General features: G+C 53.0%; 9 protein-coding genes across 9 annotated transcripts; 5 read left to right on the top strand and 4 right to left on the bottom strand.

Annotated features, from left to right (window-relative positions):
- Positions 1 to 537: 537 nt before the first annotated feature.
- On the top strand, positions 538 to 1,437 carry J4E86_006574 (uncharacterized protein; the record flags this gene model as incomplete). Its single annotated transcript, XM_051447100.1, has 1 exon — positions 538 to 1,437. The coding sequence occupies one exon, from the start codon at positions 538 to 540 to the stop codon at positions 1,435 to 1,437; it is 900 nt and encodes a 299-aa protein (XP_051301585.1).
- A 552-nt stretch (positions 1,438 to 1,989) lies between these two features.
- On the top strand, positions 1,990 to 4,117 carry J4E86_006573 (uncharacterized protein; the record flags this gene model as incomplete). Its single annotated transcript, XM_051447099.1, has 2 exons — positions 1,990 to 3,443; positions 3,532 to 4,117. 2 exons carry the CDS (start codon positions 1,990 to 1,992, stop codon positions 4,115 to 4,117), a joined length of 2,040 nt encoding a protein of 679 aa, XP_051301584.1.
- Positions 4,118 to 4,466: 349 nt separating this feature from the next.
- On the top strand, positions 4,467 to 5,445 carry RPL44 (40s ribosomal protein L44e; the record flags this gene model as incomplete). The annotated part of the gene is made up of 5 exons (XM_051447098.1): positions 4,467 to 4,469; positions 4,976 to 5,051; positions 5,104 to 5,204; positions 5,255 to 5,320; positions 5,371 to 5,445. 5 exons carry the CDS (start codon positions 4,467 to 4,469, stop codon positions 5,443 to 5,445), a joined length of 321 nt encoding a protein of 106 aa, XP_051301583.1.
- A 439-nt stretch (positions 5,446 to 5,884) lies between these two features.
- On the top strand, positions 5,885 to 7,039 carry J4E86_006571 (uncharacterized protein; the record flags this gene model as incomplete). Its single annotated transcript, XM_051447097.1, has 3 exons — positions 5,885 to 6,080; positions 6,146 to 6,813; positions 6,875 to 7,039. 3 exons carry the CDS (start codon positions 5,885 to 5,887, stop codon positions 7,037 to 7,039), a joined length of 1,029 nt encoding a protein of 342 aa, XP_051301582.1.
- Positions 7,040 to 7,523: 484 nt separating this feature from the next.
- On the bottom strand, positions 7,524 to 8,354 carry J4E86_006570 (uncharacterized protein; the record flags this gene model as incomplete). The annotated part of the gene is made up of 1 exon (XM_051447096.1): positions 7,524 to 8,354. The coding sequence occupies one exon, from the start codon at positions 8,352 to 8,354 to the stop codon at positions 7,524 to 7,526; it is 831 nt and encodes a 276-aa protein (XP_051301581.1).
- Positions 8,355 to 9,729: 1,375 nt separating this feature from the next.
- Positions 9,730 to 11,671, top strand: J4E86_006569 (uncharacterized protein; the record flags this gene model as incomplete). The annotated part of the gene is made up of 3 exons (XM_051447095.1): positions 9,730 to 9,796; positions 9,854 to 10,406; positions 10,456 to 11,671. 3 exons carry the CDS (start codon positions 9,730 to 9,732, stop codon positions 11,669 to 11,671), a joined length of 1,836 nt encoding a protein of 611 aa, XP_051301580.1.
- A 348-nt stretch (positions 11,672 to 12,019) lies between these two features.
- J4E86_006568 (uncharacterized protein) lies at positions 12,020 to 12,552 on the bottom strand (the record flags this gene model as incomplete). Its single annotated transcript, XM_051447094.1, has 3 exons — positions 12,020 to 12,334; positions 12,395 to 12,448; positions 12,499 to 12,552. The coding sequence occupies 3 exons, from the start codon at positions 12,550 to 12,552 to the stop codon at positions 12,020 to 12,022; spliced, it is 423 nt and encodes a 140-aa protein (XP_051301579.1).
- Positions 12,553 to 13,001: 449 nt separating this feature from the next.
- Positions 13,002 to 13,606, bottom strand: J4E86_006567 (uncharacterized protein; the record flags this gene model as incomplete). Its single annotated transcript, XM_051447093.1, has 3 exons — positions 13,002 to 13,388; positions 13,446 to 13,499; positions 13,556 to 13,606. 3 exons carry the CDS (start codon positions 13,604 to 13,606, stop codon positions 13,002 to 13,004), a joined length of 492 nt encoding a protein of 163 aa, XP_051301578.1.
- A 1,679-nt stretch (positions 13,607 to 15,285) lies between these two features.
- Positions 15,286 to 17,180, bottom strand: J4E86_006566 (uncharacterized protein; the record flags this gene model as incomplete). The annotated part of the gene is made up of 4 exons (XM_051447092.1): positions 15,286 to 16,342; positions 16,392 to 16,816; positions 16,867 to 16,979; positions 17,027 to 17,180. The coding sequence occupies 4 exons, from the start codon at positions 17,178 to 17,180 to the stop codon at positions 15,286 to 15,288; spliced, it is 1,749 nt and encodes a 582-aa protein (XP_051301577.1).
- Between the last annotated feature and the right edge of the window lie 263 nt (positions 17,181 to 17,443).

Genomic DNA, 17,443 nt, shown 5'->3' with positions numbered 1-17,443 from the left:
ATCCGTCTGCTTGTCTGATTGTACCGTACTTCTGCTGGGTAAATTAGAGCAACGTCTTCGAGTCGAAATTAAGTACCAGGCGCAGACTTCTGTAGAGAATGGGTGGGTTTAGATTCTGCTTGGAGAGGAGAGGAGCACTCGGGGGGTGGAAGTAGGATGCTTCAAAGGGATGAGCCACTAGAGACTCCAGGTGAAAAAGGTCACTGCATTCAACTCATTCACGATACTATCGAGTGAGTACTCTCTCGTAGATTGGGGCGCTCTGGATCGCGCTTTGCCTCTGTTGAAGTGGTATTGCCTCACGTTGACAACACTGTTGGGTCGGATCGTATCGATCGCGAGTTTCACTCACGAGCGTTCACTATTTGCAACCCTCTACTACATATACAAGGGCCTCCTTCCTTCTACATAACAACCAAATCACATCGCTTATTATTCCACAAGAACCCCCGGATCCACCAATCACTCAACCCATACCAACGTAATCTGCTCCCCAAATCTTCTACCAACGCGGAAAGCATGCCAATTAGGTCGAACATGTTTTCAGATTTCATCTGGTCGTTTATGTCGAAACCGGAAGCTGTAAAACCAGCGACCAAGGGACGCCTCTTCCTTCTTCCTCCCGAGCTCCGGAACGTTATCTACGAATACGTCCTAACCACACCAGACGCAACGCTAAAGTATACGACAAACGACACCTCCGGCCACAAACAGCTCAATCAGCTACAGTATGTCAATAAACAGCTACACCAGGAGTGCGCACACCTTGAGTTGAAGTTCAATACTACCATCACGATCTCTACCCGGGCCGAAGGCAAGACCACTGCCACCGAACAATTCTTTGCGCTTCTCGCATCTCTTCCAGAAGAGAAACACAAATGGCTCAGAACTGTGGCTCTGCAAAATACCGACGCTGATGTGAACGAGTACTTGACGCAAAGGAATAATCCAGGCAAAAAGGTCCTCACACAGATCGACAACCAAGCCAACATGTGTCGACTAGCGAAACTGTGCCGACAGATGCCATATATTACCGTGGAATTCAAATGGTCAATGTTCAGCGCCAAAGTTCTGAAGACAGCCTCTAATGGACCTGTCGTTCCTCTCATAGTAATCGCAATTGGGATTGCCCTTTCAGAGCTTCTCTTAGGTGACTCAAGGACCGAACTCTGGCCTATGGGACCGAACACCAGACCAGTCATAGAAAAAGGGTTGGAGATCGTAAGAGGATGGAACATGTTTGATATAAAGGGCGGGATGTCGCAACCATTCCATGAGAGTTTACGGGCGGATAATTTGCACTTCTTCCCCATGGAAGATATCCTCGAATCGGAGGAAGTCCCCGTACGCATAGGAACTCACTTCAACGATAAAGGGGAAGATCTTTCGCCGATATGGACAGCGGCGATTAGGAAATGGGTAGCGGAGGGACTTTAAGGGAGATTTCCGCTAGATCATGTCTACTTTGTATCGGAAACAACCCGCGAGAAAGTGCAGATCGATGAGCAATTATGTGCATTCATATACCTCATCCATGTAATTCGCATCGGTGATGCTGTCCTTTGAAGGTGACAACTGTAAACTCGCGATAGGCGTGCCGTTATAGCTGTTGATGTAGCCTCCACAGGGTCTTGTTTTTGTAGTAATATTTGACTTCTTCGCATGTGTAGGAGGTTAGGCGGCTGGTTTAAGATTCGTCGTTCACAATCCTTCTTTGTTTCATCAGCAGCTGTGATGTTTGTCGTGCGCAAGTGAATGAAAGAGGTGAACGAGATGAAAGCAGCCGCGGCCAGCGCACGGGCCCGCAGTTGCCTCGGTGACATCACAAACAAGCTGCGCAGACTTTCCCAAGTCTGCCTATCGCCCATCACAGCGACCACACGAGCCAACCCACGCCTGTCTTACGTCCGCCCTACAACTGTCTCAGTCGCCGGCCCCGCTCAACCGTAAACTTAATTCCGCGACAAAAAAGGACCCCACCACATCGACATGGCTGACGCGCGCGGAGAATACTGGTATTACGAAGATGGCGTCGACCCCAGCAAGATAACGGTCCCGGAACTGAGAAGCATCCTGCTGAGACATGGCGTCACATATCCGTCCTCGGCAAAGAAGCCCGCTCTGGTCGGCATGTTCGTCGACCTGGTCCTCCCTCAGAAGTCCAAAGTCCAGCGGATGCAGGCACACACGAAGCGATCGACGCGGGGCATCGTCGACGTCCCCTCCAGTTCAGCCAGTACGGTCGAGACAGACGACGCCGAGGACGAAACACTCATAGCACCTACGCCTGCGAAGACACGACGCACCACCCGACGAACAACGCGCGAGCCAACAGAGGAGGCAGAGGTGCCGGCACCACGCGCCAAGACACCCGCGCGCGCTGTCCCTGCCAAACACAGCAGAGCGCTTGAGCCCGAGGTGGACGAGCGGCCTGCGGCTAGACGCACACGCAAGAGCGTCACTCCTGCACCCAAAGAGCCCACGCCTGAGCCTGAAGCATGGCATCGCAACGACGCTGCCAGCCCCTTCACCCAGGAAAACCCGTTCCAAAGCGGAAGCTCTCCTGCAGTACCAGATACCATATTGCGCGACAGGCGTAGGAGAACTACTGGATTTGGCCAGCAGGAGCGGCGCAAGAGCGATGCGCACCGCCGGAGGACCGTCCAGCCCAAGACTGAACAACTGGACGAGGGCATCATGGTACCTACACGTGGAACGTTCGATGTGGCGGACCCGCGTACACAGCATCAGGAAGACGATCTTGCAGATGCCGGCGAGGAGTTCACTCCAGAAGAGCAACTTGAACTAGTGCGCGAGCGTGCGAAGGCTGGCGAGGTCGACATTCTGCCTCCACGCAGACGGAGGCAAAAGGGCAAAGCCACTGGTACGATCAAAGCAATGGCCGGGACTCTACTCCTCACAGCATCAGCCGCTTTTGCTGGCGTCTGGCGACAGGAAAAGATCGATGTTGGCTTTTGTGGCATCGGACGAGATGCTACTGGACTTGGTGGTATGGAGCTACCGAGCTGGGCAGATCAGCTCCTCCCGCAGTGTGAGCCCTGCCCACCACACGCGCAGTGTTTCCGCGGGTTGACTCTGAGGTGCGATCCCGATTTCATTATGAAAGACCATCCGCTGTCACTCGGTGGCCTGGTTCCTCTCCCTCCGACGTGTGAGCCAGACAGCGAGAAGACGCGGAAGGTGAATGGTATTGCGAACAAGGCAGTGGAGATTCTGCGACAACGCAAGGCCCAGTATGAGTGTGGGGAACCAGATGCGGCAGGGAATCCAGTGGAAAGCCCTGAAGTTAGCGAAGGAGATCTGAAGCAGCAGATGGCTTCTCAAAAGAGCAAGAGCTTGACAGATCAGGAGTTCAGTGAGCTGTTCGACAGAGCCTTTCCTGAATTGACCATGCGAGAGGAGATAGTCGAAAGCACCGATGGGTAAGTACTTCCTTTCCAGTTCTCCAACCACTTGTGCAACATATCTGACGTGGAATTGTACTAATCAGTTACTCTTCCTTGGAAACAGAACAACAGGCGGACGACGTCTCGCATCCACCTCCCTCGCCAAGCTCTCCCTCTCCTGCAGCGTCCGAAGATCCCTCCGAGAATCCTTTGAACGACATCTTCTCCAAATTGTAACGATGCTCATTCTGATTGCCACTGGATCGTACGGAAAGTACGCATACACCAGTAACCGAGCAATGGAAGTTCGCGCGAAGCAACTCGCAAGCGACGCATACGATAGACTCCAGGACCAGGCCGCGTTGAGCTACTATGACCCTGGCGCGGAGAAGGGTATCAGTATGACACAACTGCGAGATGACGTCTTGAGGACTGAGTTCAACGCATCTCGCCGACAGAAGTTATGGACAAGGGTGCAGGCGAAGGTCGAAAAGAACAGCAACATCCGTGCAGGTGTCCGAACCACCGCGAGCGGCGACGTCGCTCGCATGTGGGAATGGGTCGGCCCTGTGAAGCGCATCGACGACGGACGGAGCCCTGAGAAGCGCGAGAGTGGCAGGTTCAGTCTTGGCATGGGTAGCAGCCCACTCTCCGCATCTAAGGATACGAAGGAGGTCCAGAAGTGGGAGGAGGGACATCCGATTTACTAGTCGTTACGCTCGCAGCTTTCATTTGTTTCCCATCGCGGGTTCATGGGTCAAGGATGATATATGATTAGGGATCTGCACTTTATTTGGCACGCATGATACCACAATTCAATTCTTACTTCGACTGCACTTCAGCCTTTCAACACATTCAATGACTTGTAAATATGTCTGGGGATGGTCTGGTGCGTGCCCTCGACGCCTTGGCTGTGGCTGGTGAGTGGCGCAGATGACGGCTTACTAACCTAGCCGAAGCCCACACAACGCTAGCAATATCGGTCCAGCGCGACCACAACACCTCCAGCAACACCGCCAACTTTTCGCTCATACTAACCACAGAGCAAAATCCGTCAAAATGGTGAGTGACATTCTTGTTGCCAGAGACATTGCGAAGGACCACGACCGGTGCGACGAGCGAACGAATCCACGAATCTTCGATGACGATAGCGAGGCGAATTCTCCGACCCCGCGACATTCGACACGATGATACCCCATTAGAAGACCGAGATGTGGCGGAAGACATTTGATGCTGAGAGGGTTGGGATTGTACAATATCTCTTACAGAGGGCTGCTGGTGCGAAGGGACATGTGAGGACCTTGGCGTTGAAGAGGCGGCGACTCAACACGTACTCCATCACGGGCCCTTGGTATCGCGCCGCATCTGAACCCAGCTGTCGGGCGCAGTGTAGATGCTGGCATTTGATGGTGGCAACATCTCACCAGGATGATCTCAATCGCGACCTCCGCATCACCGCACATCCCTCGCCATCGCTTACGTCGGTCGCTCGCTTCGCATTCGTCGCCAGTACAGGAAATTGGGAATTTCAAAAGCATTGAGCCTGAATGCTGACTGTGACTTCCCAGGTCAACGTTCCCAAGACCCGCCGAACCTACTGCAAGGGCAAGAAGTGCATGAAGCACACCCAGCACAAGGTCACCCGTTAGTGATCCGCGTCCACACACTCGCATACCCGTATACTGAGACTGTGTAGAATACAAGGCAGGAAAGGCCTCTCTGTTCGCGCAGGGTAAGCGTCGTTATGACCGCAAGCAATCCGGTTACGGAGGTCAGACCAAGCCCGTCTTCCACAAGGTACGATCGCACGCATTCGAGCTCAAAAGATGAGTACTAACACCATGCAGAAAGCGAAGACCACCAAGAAGGTCGTTCTCCGTCTAGAGTGCACACAGTGCAAGACCAAGGCACAGGTAGGCTCCGCTCACATTCTTCCACCTCGCAATCGCTAACATACTCGTAGCTCGCCCTCAAGCGATGCAAGCACTTCGAGCTCGGTGGTGACAAGAAGACCAAGGGTGCCGCTCTCGTCTTCTAAGCGTGTACCTTCTTTCTCTCTCTTTTGCTGGGCTCTCGGCGTAGTCTTCGGGCGGATGGAATGGACGGCTCTACCTTCGACTCAAGCAATGCATCAATCATCAGTGCGATAAGAATGAAGGCGTGTGAGGCGGAAGATCTGGCGACAAAAGGTCACCAGCCACGAATTTACGGACTGTAACCTACATATGCATCAAATGGAGCTCGATTGAAGGGACCGCAAAACATTTCCACTTAACGCAGGTAGTGACAGCATAATCGGTGCCAAGTGATGACTTCTGGATGCAGCAGGTACAGCCGCGCGGATCGTTACTGACGGAGTCATTCCTAAGTAGTGGCTACCCCTCCACCCCACTAACGCGTCGCGTCCTATCTTGTCGATTGGGTCAGACGCTACTTCTCATGTGAGTCTCCATCATCCTCTGGATTCCCCTCACACAATGGCTGATACTAAGAAAAGTGTCCTCATTATTGGCGGCGGCGCAGTGGGTGCCATTGCAGCCGTCAACCTCGAAGTCGGCGGTCTCGCAACGGTGACCGTGGTGCTGCGATCTAACTACAACGTCGTCAAAGACAAAGGATACACAATCGAGAGCTGCGATCATGGAAAATTGGACGAATGGAGACCTAGCGTTGGTACGTTGTAAACCTTATGAGCGATTCAGCTGCCGATCCGCACCCAAAAAGCTAACACACCCAAGTCCGCAACACCATCCCCAACCTTACCGAAGAAGACATCCCACCATACGACTACGTCGTCCTCTGCACCAAAAACATCCCCGACGTCTCCCCCACCGCCGTCGACCTAATCACGCCAGCCCTGCCCAAAAACAGCAACAAAACCACTCTGATCCTCCTGCAAAATGGCCTCAACATCGAAAAGCCCTTCTTGCGCCCGCATCCCAACATCCCCATTCTCTCCGCTGTCTCCATGATCGGCAGCGCAGAACCCTCACCGGGCCACATCGTCCAAGACGAAGGCGATAAGCTGCTTATCGGCGCTTTTCCCACTTCCAACATTAATCCCGCTGTGCCGGAGCGTCGGGCTGAGGAGTTCGTGGCGTTGTATGGGAAAGGTGGGAAGACGGATTGTCAGTACTCGCCTAATGTTTTGCATGATAGGTGGAAGAAGCTGGTGTTCAATGCTTGTCTGAACCCCATCTGCGCGATTACGGGACTGGATGATGGACGCCTGAGACTTGCTGACGGGGCGTTGGATGGACTTGTTCGACCGGCTATGCGGGAGATTGTTGCGGCTGCGAAGGCGGTTTGTGGTGTGGAGTTGGCCGAGGATGTGGTCGAGGCGACTATTCAGGTTGATCCGCTGGAGAGCTATTTGAAGCCGAGTATGCAGCAGGATGTGGAGAAGGTGAGTTTAGTCCCTGGTTCTATTGCTTTACGTGACAAGAGCGGAGTGCTAATGCGGACAGGGCAACTTCATTGAGTTTGAGAATCTGCTGGGTGAGCCGTTGAGAGCGGGTAAGGATGCCGGTGTTGCTATGCCGACGTTGGAGGTGCTATATCAGCTTGCGAAAGCTATCCAGTGGCGGATGAAGGAGAGTAGGGGACTTGTCGAGGTGCCCAAGAAAAAGTAGCGCGGTTGAGCTTGCGGAGTGACTATTAGTACTCTACATGGTGTTAGCAGCTAAACATCTCCTATATCAAAGACGAATCATTAGATCGCGAGAGATTGTGGGCCGAACGTGAAAGGATGATCAGAGATTTGTAGTATTTTCTCCAACGCCTTTTATTCTGGTGCCACCTTATACAAGACAAAAACCGAACAGGTCTAAAAGGCTACATTAAGCCAAAACCTTACAAAGTAGGTGACCTAACGTTAATGTAGGCTCTAGGCTGTTTAGTTTATTCCTAGGTTGGCGTGGTGCTAGCATGCCGTCTGAAACAGAGAAAAGTCTCCAGTTCACCTCGTCCGATCGGCCATCAGCAGCGAGGTTCTTCTTCAAGTGGGAACCAACCTTGGAAAGGTCATGAGTTGTCATTGAGATACTGGGCATCGTGAGAAGGTCGAGACCGTATCCAGGTCATATCGCCTAGATTCGATTCCCTCTGGTTCACTCTCTAGATACCATGCTCCATCCACTCTCGCAAGTACTTATTGCCAATCCACTGCTCTGCCTCTAGAATAACCTCACCATCTTTCGCAACTCTGTGATTCGCCTTGATGACGGGTACTGTGAAGTTCGCAGGTAAGGTGGGGAAGTACCTTAAGTTCTCAGCCTGTAGTTGCGCTAAGTGTACTTTTGGGCCTTTATATGGCTCTCTCCATTTCTTTCCAGATTCTTTCAACATAGTATGTTCGGATTCGTCGAAAATAAGGTATTTGGTGGTTTCGCCACGGTATGCATAGTAAATGGATAGAGCCGCCATGAAGAAGAAAACAACGTCGTAGTGCCGGCAGTTGGCGTATGTCCAGAAAGGGTTATAACACTTGACTCTCATAGTGGGGATGTCGTTGCAGAGTCGGGCGAGGCGCGCGACAGCCTCCGCGCTCTCACTATCGAAGCACTTTGGGTCATACTTGTCGCATGTGATGCTGGTGGTCTTAATCCAGGACCTTTTGGCAATAGATATCGACGACACCCAGGCAGTAAGCATGTCGGACGGAGACTCATGTCCCGAACCCTCAGACAATGTGACGTCGTTGAACTTGAGCTCCAAACCAGCAGTCTCTGCATACAACTGCTTGTTAACATACTTGAGCTGGTTATATTCGACAAGCTTCTCGTCATCCCCCTGCTGGAAAGGTGCCTCGCGATGGTAGAGGTACGGCTTGTCTTCACCATCCTTAGGCATGCGGTAATGCAGCGGCTCTGAGTGGGTGAGAGCAAGTTGGTAGATCGTGTTGCGGAGCTCGGCCGGTAAGTCCAGAAGAAGCGAGGTGTTGGCCATCGTGGTGCGATAGTGGTTGAGACTTGTTTTCGGGAGATGAGGAAATTCAGTCGGGTTGGAGCTGTAATTGACACAAGAAATTGTGCTTGAGACATCTGGACCCTCGGTTGACTAGTGGCCGGTTGTCGTTCCAAGGTTCGCTCTGCGCCGCCTAAACTGGAAGGGGGTGCTTCCCTTCACCTACACTCCAGCAATACAGCAATACAGCTCGTCTCTCACCCAACAGGCCCGCACTCTTCGGGTGAATGCGTCATTACCTCCATGTTCCCCTACACGCCATTTACTTCTTGCACTCACTGGGGCTGACTTCGACTACATCTCCTTCACTTTGGGTTCAGTCCCGAAACTAAATCGTGTCATCTACTCGACCAGACTATGACCAACGTACCGGCTTATAACGCAGAGCTCATGTATGGGTACGTCGGTGTCGTGATCAGCAAGCTGACTTCTGTAACATCACGTGCAAACTCAAAAACCAACTACAGGGCTGCGTAAAGCGTGCCGTACGATTCCAAGATACGTAAAAGTGGTTAGAGTCCACAGCAGGTTTAGGGCTGAGTTGGTGTTGCGATATCTCGGCGAAATTCTTCAGCAGCCGATGGGGTGGAAGCATCCATATTGACGAGACGAGGCATTTCCACTCATCTCGATCAGGATGGGTTCGGCATGGCTATTCGATCGGAGAAGGCGACGCTGGTGGAAGCGTGACCATCCGAAGCAAGGCCGGAGGAGTTGGCGATTGGATAGTCATGGGTTCGCGTCGTGGGAGTGGAGGGGAGTTCCTGAAAGCAGAGCGGGCCATGGCCCTGCCGCTGCAAGGGCATGAAGATCTTTTATCGTAAAACCGGTAGTGGCGGAAGATCTTGGGCGCTGATAACGTCGCCATTGCAGGGTAAACCAGGTTTTAGTGGGCTGAGGAGCGGAACCGAGGTGGCGGTGCAGTTCGGCTCATGTCATGCTTGGCGAATGACGAGTGACGACGCTGTGAACCAACTGGGCTGCTGGCCACGACTGGCAAGAGTCAAGAATCTTCTTAACCTTCGCACGTGAACCACCCTACCCATCACCTGTCACTCCTGTGACTCTTCCCTACGCATCGCCCACCTCACCTGGCCACCGACCCTAACAACAACCATTCTTGAGCGCTTTCGAGCGCGCGCGCCTAGGCTTGGAATCCACTCAGCCACGCTTTGCTGCTTAGTATCACGACCAGATCAGCACTTTTCAGCCGCGAAATCAGCCCACCGACAACAGATAGCTTGATAACCTCAGGCATCAGCGCTTCCCCAGGCCTGACTCTATGCACACAAACGCGCCTCACCAGGCTGAACACCAACAACACCTCGGCACAGCCAGCGCATACCGTATACCGAAAATGGCGCTCAACGGAGTGCGCCGGAAAGACACGACCAAGGGGCCGCCGCTGCGCGTCCTGTCGTTAGGTATGTTGGTGATATGATGTAAGGCCTCAGTATGGCAGGTGCTAACCCATGTAACAGACGGCGGCGGTGTGCGGGGGTACTCCATGCTCATCATCCTCCAGGAATTGATGCACCGAACTTTTGTCGAGACCGAAGGCAGAGCCCCAAAACGGCACGAAGTACCCAAGCCATGCGAACACTTCGATCTCATTGTCGGCACCGGCACGGGAGGCTTGATCGCTATCATGCTGGGGCGGCTGAGAATGGACGTTGAGACCTGCAAGGACGTCTACGTGCGCATGACGAGGAGAGTCTTCGAGACTGACAAGACATTTGCCGGCATACCTTATCGGTCGACATTGTTCAAGGCTTCAAAGCTAGAGGAGGCTATCATGCAATGCGTGCGCGAACATACAATCTACGACGACGAGGGCAACGACAATCACAACGGGCAGGATGCACCGCCCATGACCCCCGGGAGCGCAATATCGGGCCGCATGCAAAGAAGCGCTAGTAATGCCAGCAACTACAGCCAGATTGGCATGACGCCCGTGAATATGCGCATAGCCGCCATGAAGTGGGGGAACCCTCACGCCCAGCTATACGACAACAGAGAAGAGCGCACGAAGACGTGAGTAGGCCGCATGTCGTTGATATGCCAATGCGCTAACTGTCTGCAGTGCCATCACAGCTGTCTACAAGGGCACCAAGAAGTCTGGCAATGGCCAGGTTCTCCTCCGCTCCTACGATTCCCGCAAAGAACCTCCAATCGAACCAAACGCCACGATATGGCAAGCCGGCCGAGCAACTTGCGCGACCGCCCTAGCATTCAAGCCAATCCAGATCGGCCAATCCGTCTTCCTCGATGAAGGCTCCGGCAAATACAACCCAGCGCCTATGGCTCTCGACGAAGCCGTTTGCAACGAATGGCCTGGGCGCGAAGTTGGCGTTTTCATAAGCATAGGCACCGGAAAGCGGCCAGAAGGCACAAACGCACAACAGCATCTGTGGTGGGAAGGCTTCGTTTCTGGCGGCATGGGCGACTTTGCAGAGGCGAGACGAAAATTGATCCAGAAGATCGAAGATTGCGAAAGGACACACAAGGAGATGAAGGACCACCTTGCGAAAAGACAAGTCAATCCTGAGAACTACTACCGTTTGAACGTCAACGTCGGTGTAGGAGAATTTGGAATGAACGAGTGGAATGCCCTCGCCGAAATTAGCACGAATACGCGCATGTATCTGGCAGACAAGGGAGTACAAGGTATGACGCTGGACTCGGCTGCGAAGATCGCAAGGATACACTTCGCAAAGGTGCGATGGGAGCGCGCCGCCAAGGGAGAGTCGCCATTCTCGCCAGGCGCTCAAGCGCCGAACAAGCCTCTTCCCACAGTCCCGGATCCAGCGCCCATGGCAGTGGAACTACCAGCCGAAGAGCTCGCGCCAGAATACTACACAAACATACATCCCGCCTTTCGCCCTCCGCCAGAACCGCGCCGGCCATCAGACAACGACAAGTTCCTGGTTGTGTCATCAGACGAATATCCGCAATCAGCAGCGAGTACAGATGGATTCAGCGACTTCCACCCCCGGCATTCAGGTGAACTAGTGTCGCCGGGACGTCGCTCGGATGAGCAATTTTCAGCGGGGCGTCCAGTATCCTGGATGAGCTCCGCGCCTAGCTGGGACGATCGTATGTCCAACGCTCCACCTAGACCACCTAAGACACCTTTGCAAGATGGACTTCACCCACCACCTCTATCCGGTACACGAACATCACCTCCTGCCGGGTCTTCCTTCGCAAGACCCCCTCCAGGTGCACCTCTACCGTACCCGGATACTGACGGTCCGCCACCAATTGTCAATAAGGCGACGAAGCCGGATTATACACGGTAAACGAGTGCGAGGTCGATCTTCTTTTTGCATATATGCTTGAACGGTGTGTGGAGTCTTGCATGGCCTATCTCTACGAAGGAGCGCCCATATCACGATGTTTCACGGCTGATAGTTTGTTGAGAGAATAGTTTAGATACCCATCGAAGTTTTCTTTGTTTCGCTCAATGTCATGAACTTTTGCATAACTACTCGTCTTTCCATGTCGCTTCTCATGTCTCGCAATGCTCAAAAGAATTGGAGCTGCCCATATGTGCTGACCAGAATACATGCATGATCGAATCGCTTCGCTGCATCAACGTCGCCAAGATGTCAATGACTGAAGCTCGCAAGGATCAACCGACCGTCCACTCAAATGTCTTCCTCAAGATCCTCCTCCTTAGGCTCAGGCTTAACGGGAGTGACTTCCTCTTCCTCGTCACCGACGACATCCTCAGAGACCTTCTTCTTGCGGCCACGCTTGGCAGGAGTGACTTCACCCTCTCCGTCAGCAGCAGCCTCGCCCTTCGCCTTGCGCTTTCGCGGAGTCGAAGTCTTCTTGGGGGTATCCTCCTCAATGGGGTTACCCGACATAAGAGCCTCCAACTCGTTCTTGAGGGTATCCTTGAGACGACCCATCATGCGTTGGCAGGCGATGACGGAACGGCCGGCGGGGCGGGGTGTGTTCTGTTTGTTGTGTTAGTTCGCACAGGTAAGAAGATGGGTTTTTAGATGGGGGTTACGCACGTTATAGTCGAACGTGATGTTGGATTTCTCGATGAGTGCGAAGAGATAGACGAGCTATTGTTCTTTGTCAGCATGTATAGTGTGCAGGGTAGGAGAAAGCATACGCGCTCCTTGTCTGTCCAGGCAGTGAGGGCCTTGCCGCTGTTGGCGCCTGACATGATGGAAAAGCTGGCGGACGGTGCTGGATTGTACTTAAATTTGTTGATGGTGTTGTGCTGTGCGGTAGACAGAAGATGGTATGAAGTGCGAGGCAGTAGAAAGGAAGGAAATGGAAGGTGGGAGACTGGTTTATGTGTGAAATTAGCGCTGTTGTGACGGTGAGGATGAGCTTGGCATTGGTGGCTACCAGGTGAAGGTGAGTTCTGGCACACGTGGGTCATTTGGGGTTGGGAGATTGCAACGCTTTGGTAAGTGAGGGATTTAATATGGTAGAACGTATCAAGCAGGTACGTGGTTTCAATACTGGTTTGATTTGTTCAAAATGCCTATGATGCATATGCCCTATGAAAGCTGACTATGCAGCTAAACAAGACCAGCGGAGCATTCAAAGTATGCCGTGAACCTATTCCGAACGCCAGACGCTGAGATGCGTTACAGAACGCTCAAGTTAATCGCCTCTTCTCCATGCCTGCAATGCCACAGTGATCGGGATGGATGTTCGGATATCCTCAGCCTCTTTCAGGATGTCGTCGTCATCATCGTCCTTGACCTCCTCCTTGACAGCCTCACTCTCCAGATCCTCCTCAACCTCAGGAGTAGGCTCCTTCTTCTTCTTCGGGCGACCGCGACCTTTCTTGGGAGTGACTTCTGCGTCATCACCGTCCTCGTCAGTCTTAACTTTTCGCTTGCGGGGTGTTGCGGCCTTCTTGGGTGTAACTTCGGACACAGGTACTCCCGCCTCCATAGCCTCCCACTCCGGCTTGAGAACGTTCTTGAGTGCGTTGATCTTCTGCTTGAAACCACTGGCGTTGCGACCGGCTGGGTAACAGCCCTCCTACGTCACGTTAGCGGGGAGTACTCTGTGCATTACAGAAGTCAGGATGGGGCTTACGTTGTAGTTGAAGACAGAGCCGTTCTTGTTGACGAGGTAGAGCAGACTGGAGAGCTAGTCAAGGTCAGCATCGCGCGATTGACAGAGTGCAGCTGCCATTAGGTACTCACCAAGTCACGGTCACTCCATCCGGTACCGGTGGCCTTCTTGGTATCCGACATGATGTGTTTGTCGTTTGAGTTGTTTTTGTTTACTGGATGGTTCGTAGTGCGGAGGAGTGTTGAAGAGAAGATGAACTGAGGGAGATGGAAGTTGGAGGAGAGGCGGCTCAGACTGATGTTTATATTCAAGGTGAGAGGACCGCCAAGCGTCCAGATTGACCGGAGCTTGAGCTCACCGTGAGTTCGTAAAGAGTAAACGCGGCACGTGGTGCATGGTGCAATATGCATCATACGTGGTGAAGGTGAGTCAGTTGCTCATGGCAACGCGATAGCCGCCTTATGGATCGTGTATGCTATGCCGATTCGATTCAATGGTTCTCAAACAAGGGAAAACTCCAAACTATACATTCTTCAAGCTATCACGATGTATTCTATAGGTATGCGACATGCTGCACTGATTAATTACCCTACTTTGATGGTCACCCGCCGTTGAGAGACGATAGCAAGGATCAGTCTCGATGAAAACCATCAAATATCGCAGATGCACTTACATGTTGTGCGATATCTTCTGAAATGGCCAGATGTAAATTGGAAGACAAAGTCGGAGTGAAAATGACAAAGTGACCAACGAAGATGCAGCCCAGGATAGCAGAATGTACAATATCTACCTGGACAGTGTCTAAGAAGCCATACCCGAGTGAGCTTCCCACCGTCGCAAAGAAATGTTTGCAAGTGCCGCATTTGCTATAAAAGCCATCTCCATCCACAATGTCGTTTTGAATGGTGCTTAATATGGAACTTTCTGTCTCGACATCAATTTTTGCGTCCAAGCACTCATACCATACACAACCTTGGAACGTCAAGGCTGCGATATCAGGTCGCATCATATCCAACAACATTGGGACCACCTATAAAAAGACGAGTTATCGCCCTGATCGAAAGCAAAAAAGCACCCCATACCCAAAACAGGCAGTCAAACACGGCCACACACTAGCAGCTGCCAGCCACCTCAACCACCAAGTCGTCCCGATTCGACCCGCTCCGACCATCTCGCATACGGCGATATGCGAACCATTGAATCAGTGCGTACCGGTGGATGTGGGTCCGGGGTAGAAGCGGGCCTTCCCGTGCGTCGATGAGCCACCGCATGCGGCACCGAGGCTGGCATGGGTCTGTGCCTACTATAGTTCGAGGGGGTTTGATAAGGGTTCGCGTGGTCTACGGGATTGGTCGGGTTGATAAGAGGAGGTGTTCGAGGCGTGCGGATCGTCTTATCGTCTTACTGTATCTTTCTGAGATCAGACGGCGGATGAGGGGTCGGACAGTGAGGGGGTCCGCGTCGGGGGGCTGTTGGGCGGTTTGGGTGTTCTCAACAGATACTCTCTCCTTGGGAGTTATGCTAGCTATCCGATGTGACACTAGGGTGAAGATAGAGGCATTGATCATGGCCGCTTGAGGTCACGGAAACGAAGTCAGGGAGATAGCAAATATTGTCCATAACATAATGTATTGTCATTCCAGTGCGCTCAGCTGCACCAGGTCGGAGGTATCTAGGTGTACTACAAGTTATCGTGAGAAGCGATTAAATGTAGTAGGGTATCGAAATCCGTCCAGCCATCCCACAGAAAAGGAAATTTTGTGACCCATTGCCCAGTCTAAATGATATCAAGACCGAAAGAAGAAAAAAGGTAAACCTAAGTGGCTAACCCTGACGCCAAAGAACATGACGAATTAGAAAGCTACAAGTGAGCAACACCGTTGGTGACCTCAGCGACACCGACGGTGGTGCCGTTCAACTTTTCGCTTGCGTAAAGTTGTTGAGAGACCTTCTTGTCGAAGTACTTGGGCTCGGTGTATGGGTCGTACATGTTCTTCTTGATGTAGGCGTCGAGTTGCTCGTCGGTAAGACCACGGAGCTCGGTAGCGCGGTCAACACCGTTCTTCTGAGCTGCACGGATGACACCGCGGGTTACGATGACGGAGACTTCGCGGATGCGGCGGATGTCGGGGTACAACCAGCCATCTGCGCGCTCTTGCTTGTTCAATGAAGTCGACAGTGATTCTGCAGAAGCGTAGATCATGTCTTGGGTGACGGAGACGGCCTTGGAGATAATGGCACCAAGTCCGATACCAGGGAAGACATACATGTTGTTTCCTTGGCCGGGCGTGAGCATCTTGCCGTCGAACTCCATTGAGGGGAAAGGAGAACCGGAAGCGAACAGGCAGCGTCCCTCAGTGGCGACGACAGCCTCCTCGAATGTGCACTCGGATTTGCTTGAAGGGTTGGAAAGAGGGAAGATGATGGGGTGGTTGTTGAGCTTGGCCATCTTCTCAAGGATGTCCTTGTTGAAGGCACCGCCGATGGTCGACAGACCCATCAGGATAGTGGGTTGTACGTAGTCGATGAGGCGGCTGAGCGACTGGTATTGGCGGCCGTTGTTGTCGTCACGAGCAAAGAAGACCTTGTGCTCGGCCAGCTTGTCGCCACGGTCCAGGGTAACGAGACCGTTTGAGTCGACGAACCAGAACTTGCGCTTGGCCTCGTCCTCTGTCAAGCCCTCCTTGATGAAGTACTCAACGATCTGCTTGGCAACACCAACACCAGCACTGCCAGCGCCGAGGAAAATAGCCTTGTGGTCCTTGGCGGGAACACCGGAAGCCTTGACGGCGTTGATGAATCCACCGACAATGACGGCGCCAGTTCCCTGGACGTCGTCGTTGAACATGGCGTATTGGTCTTGGTAGCGTTCTAGGGCGGGGAAGGGGTTCTTGAAGTCCTCGAATTGGATGACGATGCTGTCACACGATCAGTCTCCTGAAATGGATACGAATGCAAAGTACGTACCTGGGCCACTTGTCGGTAAGGGCAGCCATGAGCTCGTCGAGGAACTCCTTCTCTTGCTCAGGAGTAACCTTGGGCATCCTGGATCCCATATAGAGGGGATCGTCACGGAGAGCCTTGTTGCTGGTTCCGAGATCGAGAGTCAGGGGCAGGGTGCTGTCTGGCTTGATACCAGCGCAGGCGGTGTATAGAGCGAGCTTTCCAACGGGAATACCCATTCCGTTCACACCAAGGTCACCAAGACCCAAGATGCGGGATCCGTCTGTGAGAACGGTGATGTCGACCTGGTGTGGCCAGTTGTCGAGGATCTTGCGGAGGTTGCCGCGGTCGCTCCATGAGAGGTACATGCCCTCGGGTTGTGTCCAGATTTCGTGCCATCGTACGCAGGCCTCGCCGACGGTGGGGGTGTAGATGAGGGGAGTCAGTTCCTGGGTATGTTAGTTTATTGCCCTGGAAATCCTACTGAGTTCTCACATACCTTGATGTTCTCTCCGAGGAGACGGTAGAAAAGATGTGGGTTGGTGGCTTTGAGGTGGACGAGGTACTGGAACTTCTCAATGGGCGCCGTCTTCATGGCAAGGAGCCTGAGGCCTTGGTTGGGTTAGTAGTGATATTTGGATAGTCGGTGTTTGACATACATCGCTCGCTCTGGATGTCGTAGCTCTCGACGGCGGGGGGAGTGAGGCCGTATGTGCCCAGGGTCCTGCGGACGTCGGGCGTGTAGGACAGGTCGTAGTCACCGGAAGTGGTGCTCAGTTGGCGGGCCATGTTGGGGCGTGTAGCGGAGGGCATGGTGTCGTTTGCTATAGTGGCCATACAACGAACGAAGGAGGGTTTTTGGATTGAAGAACGGAGGCCTTGGGCGGGAGCCGTAACTTTTATAAGCGGTCTGAATCGCTGCATTGAAATGAGCTGAAACGACGCGTCGGCAATTGAAAAGGAATTAGGAAGACAGCCCGCCTGGGGCGCGGAGGATGGGGGGCTACATAACAAGCAGCCTATCGGAGGGGTCTAGGTTCCGCAACAGTCAGTCTGTGAGGAGATCCGTTCTCGCC

Source organism: Alternaria arbusti (genome assembly GCF_024043155.1).
Source record: "Alternaria arbusti strain BMP 1465 chromosome Unknown scaffold_8, whole genome shotgun sequence".
In the NCBI taxonomy this organism is placed as follows: domain Eukaryota; kingdom Fungi; phylum Ascomycota; class Dothideomycetes; order Pleosporales; family Pleosporaceae; genus Alternaria; species Alternaria arbusti.
This window is presented reverse-complemented; position numbering and strand designations above follow the sequence as displayed.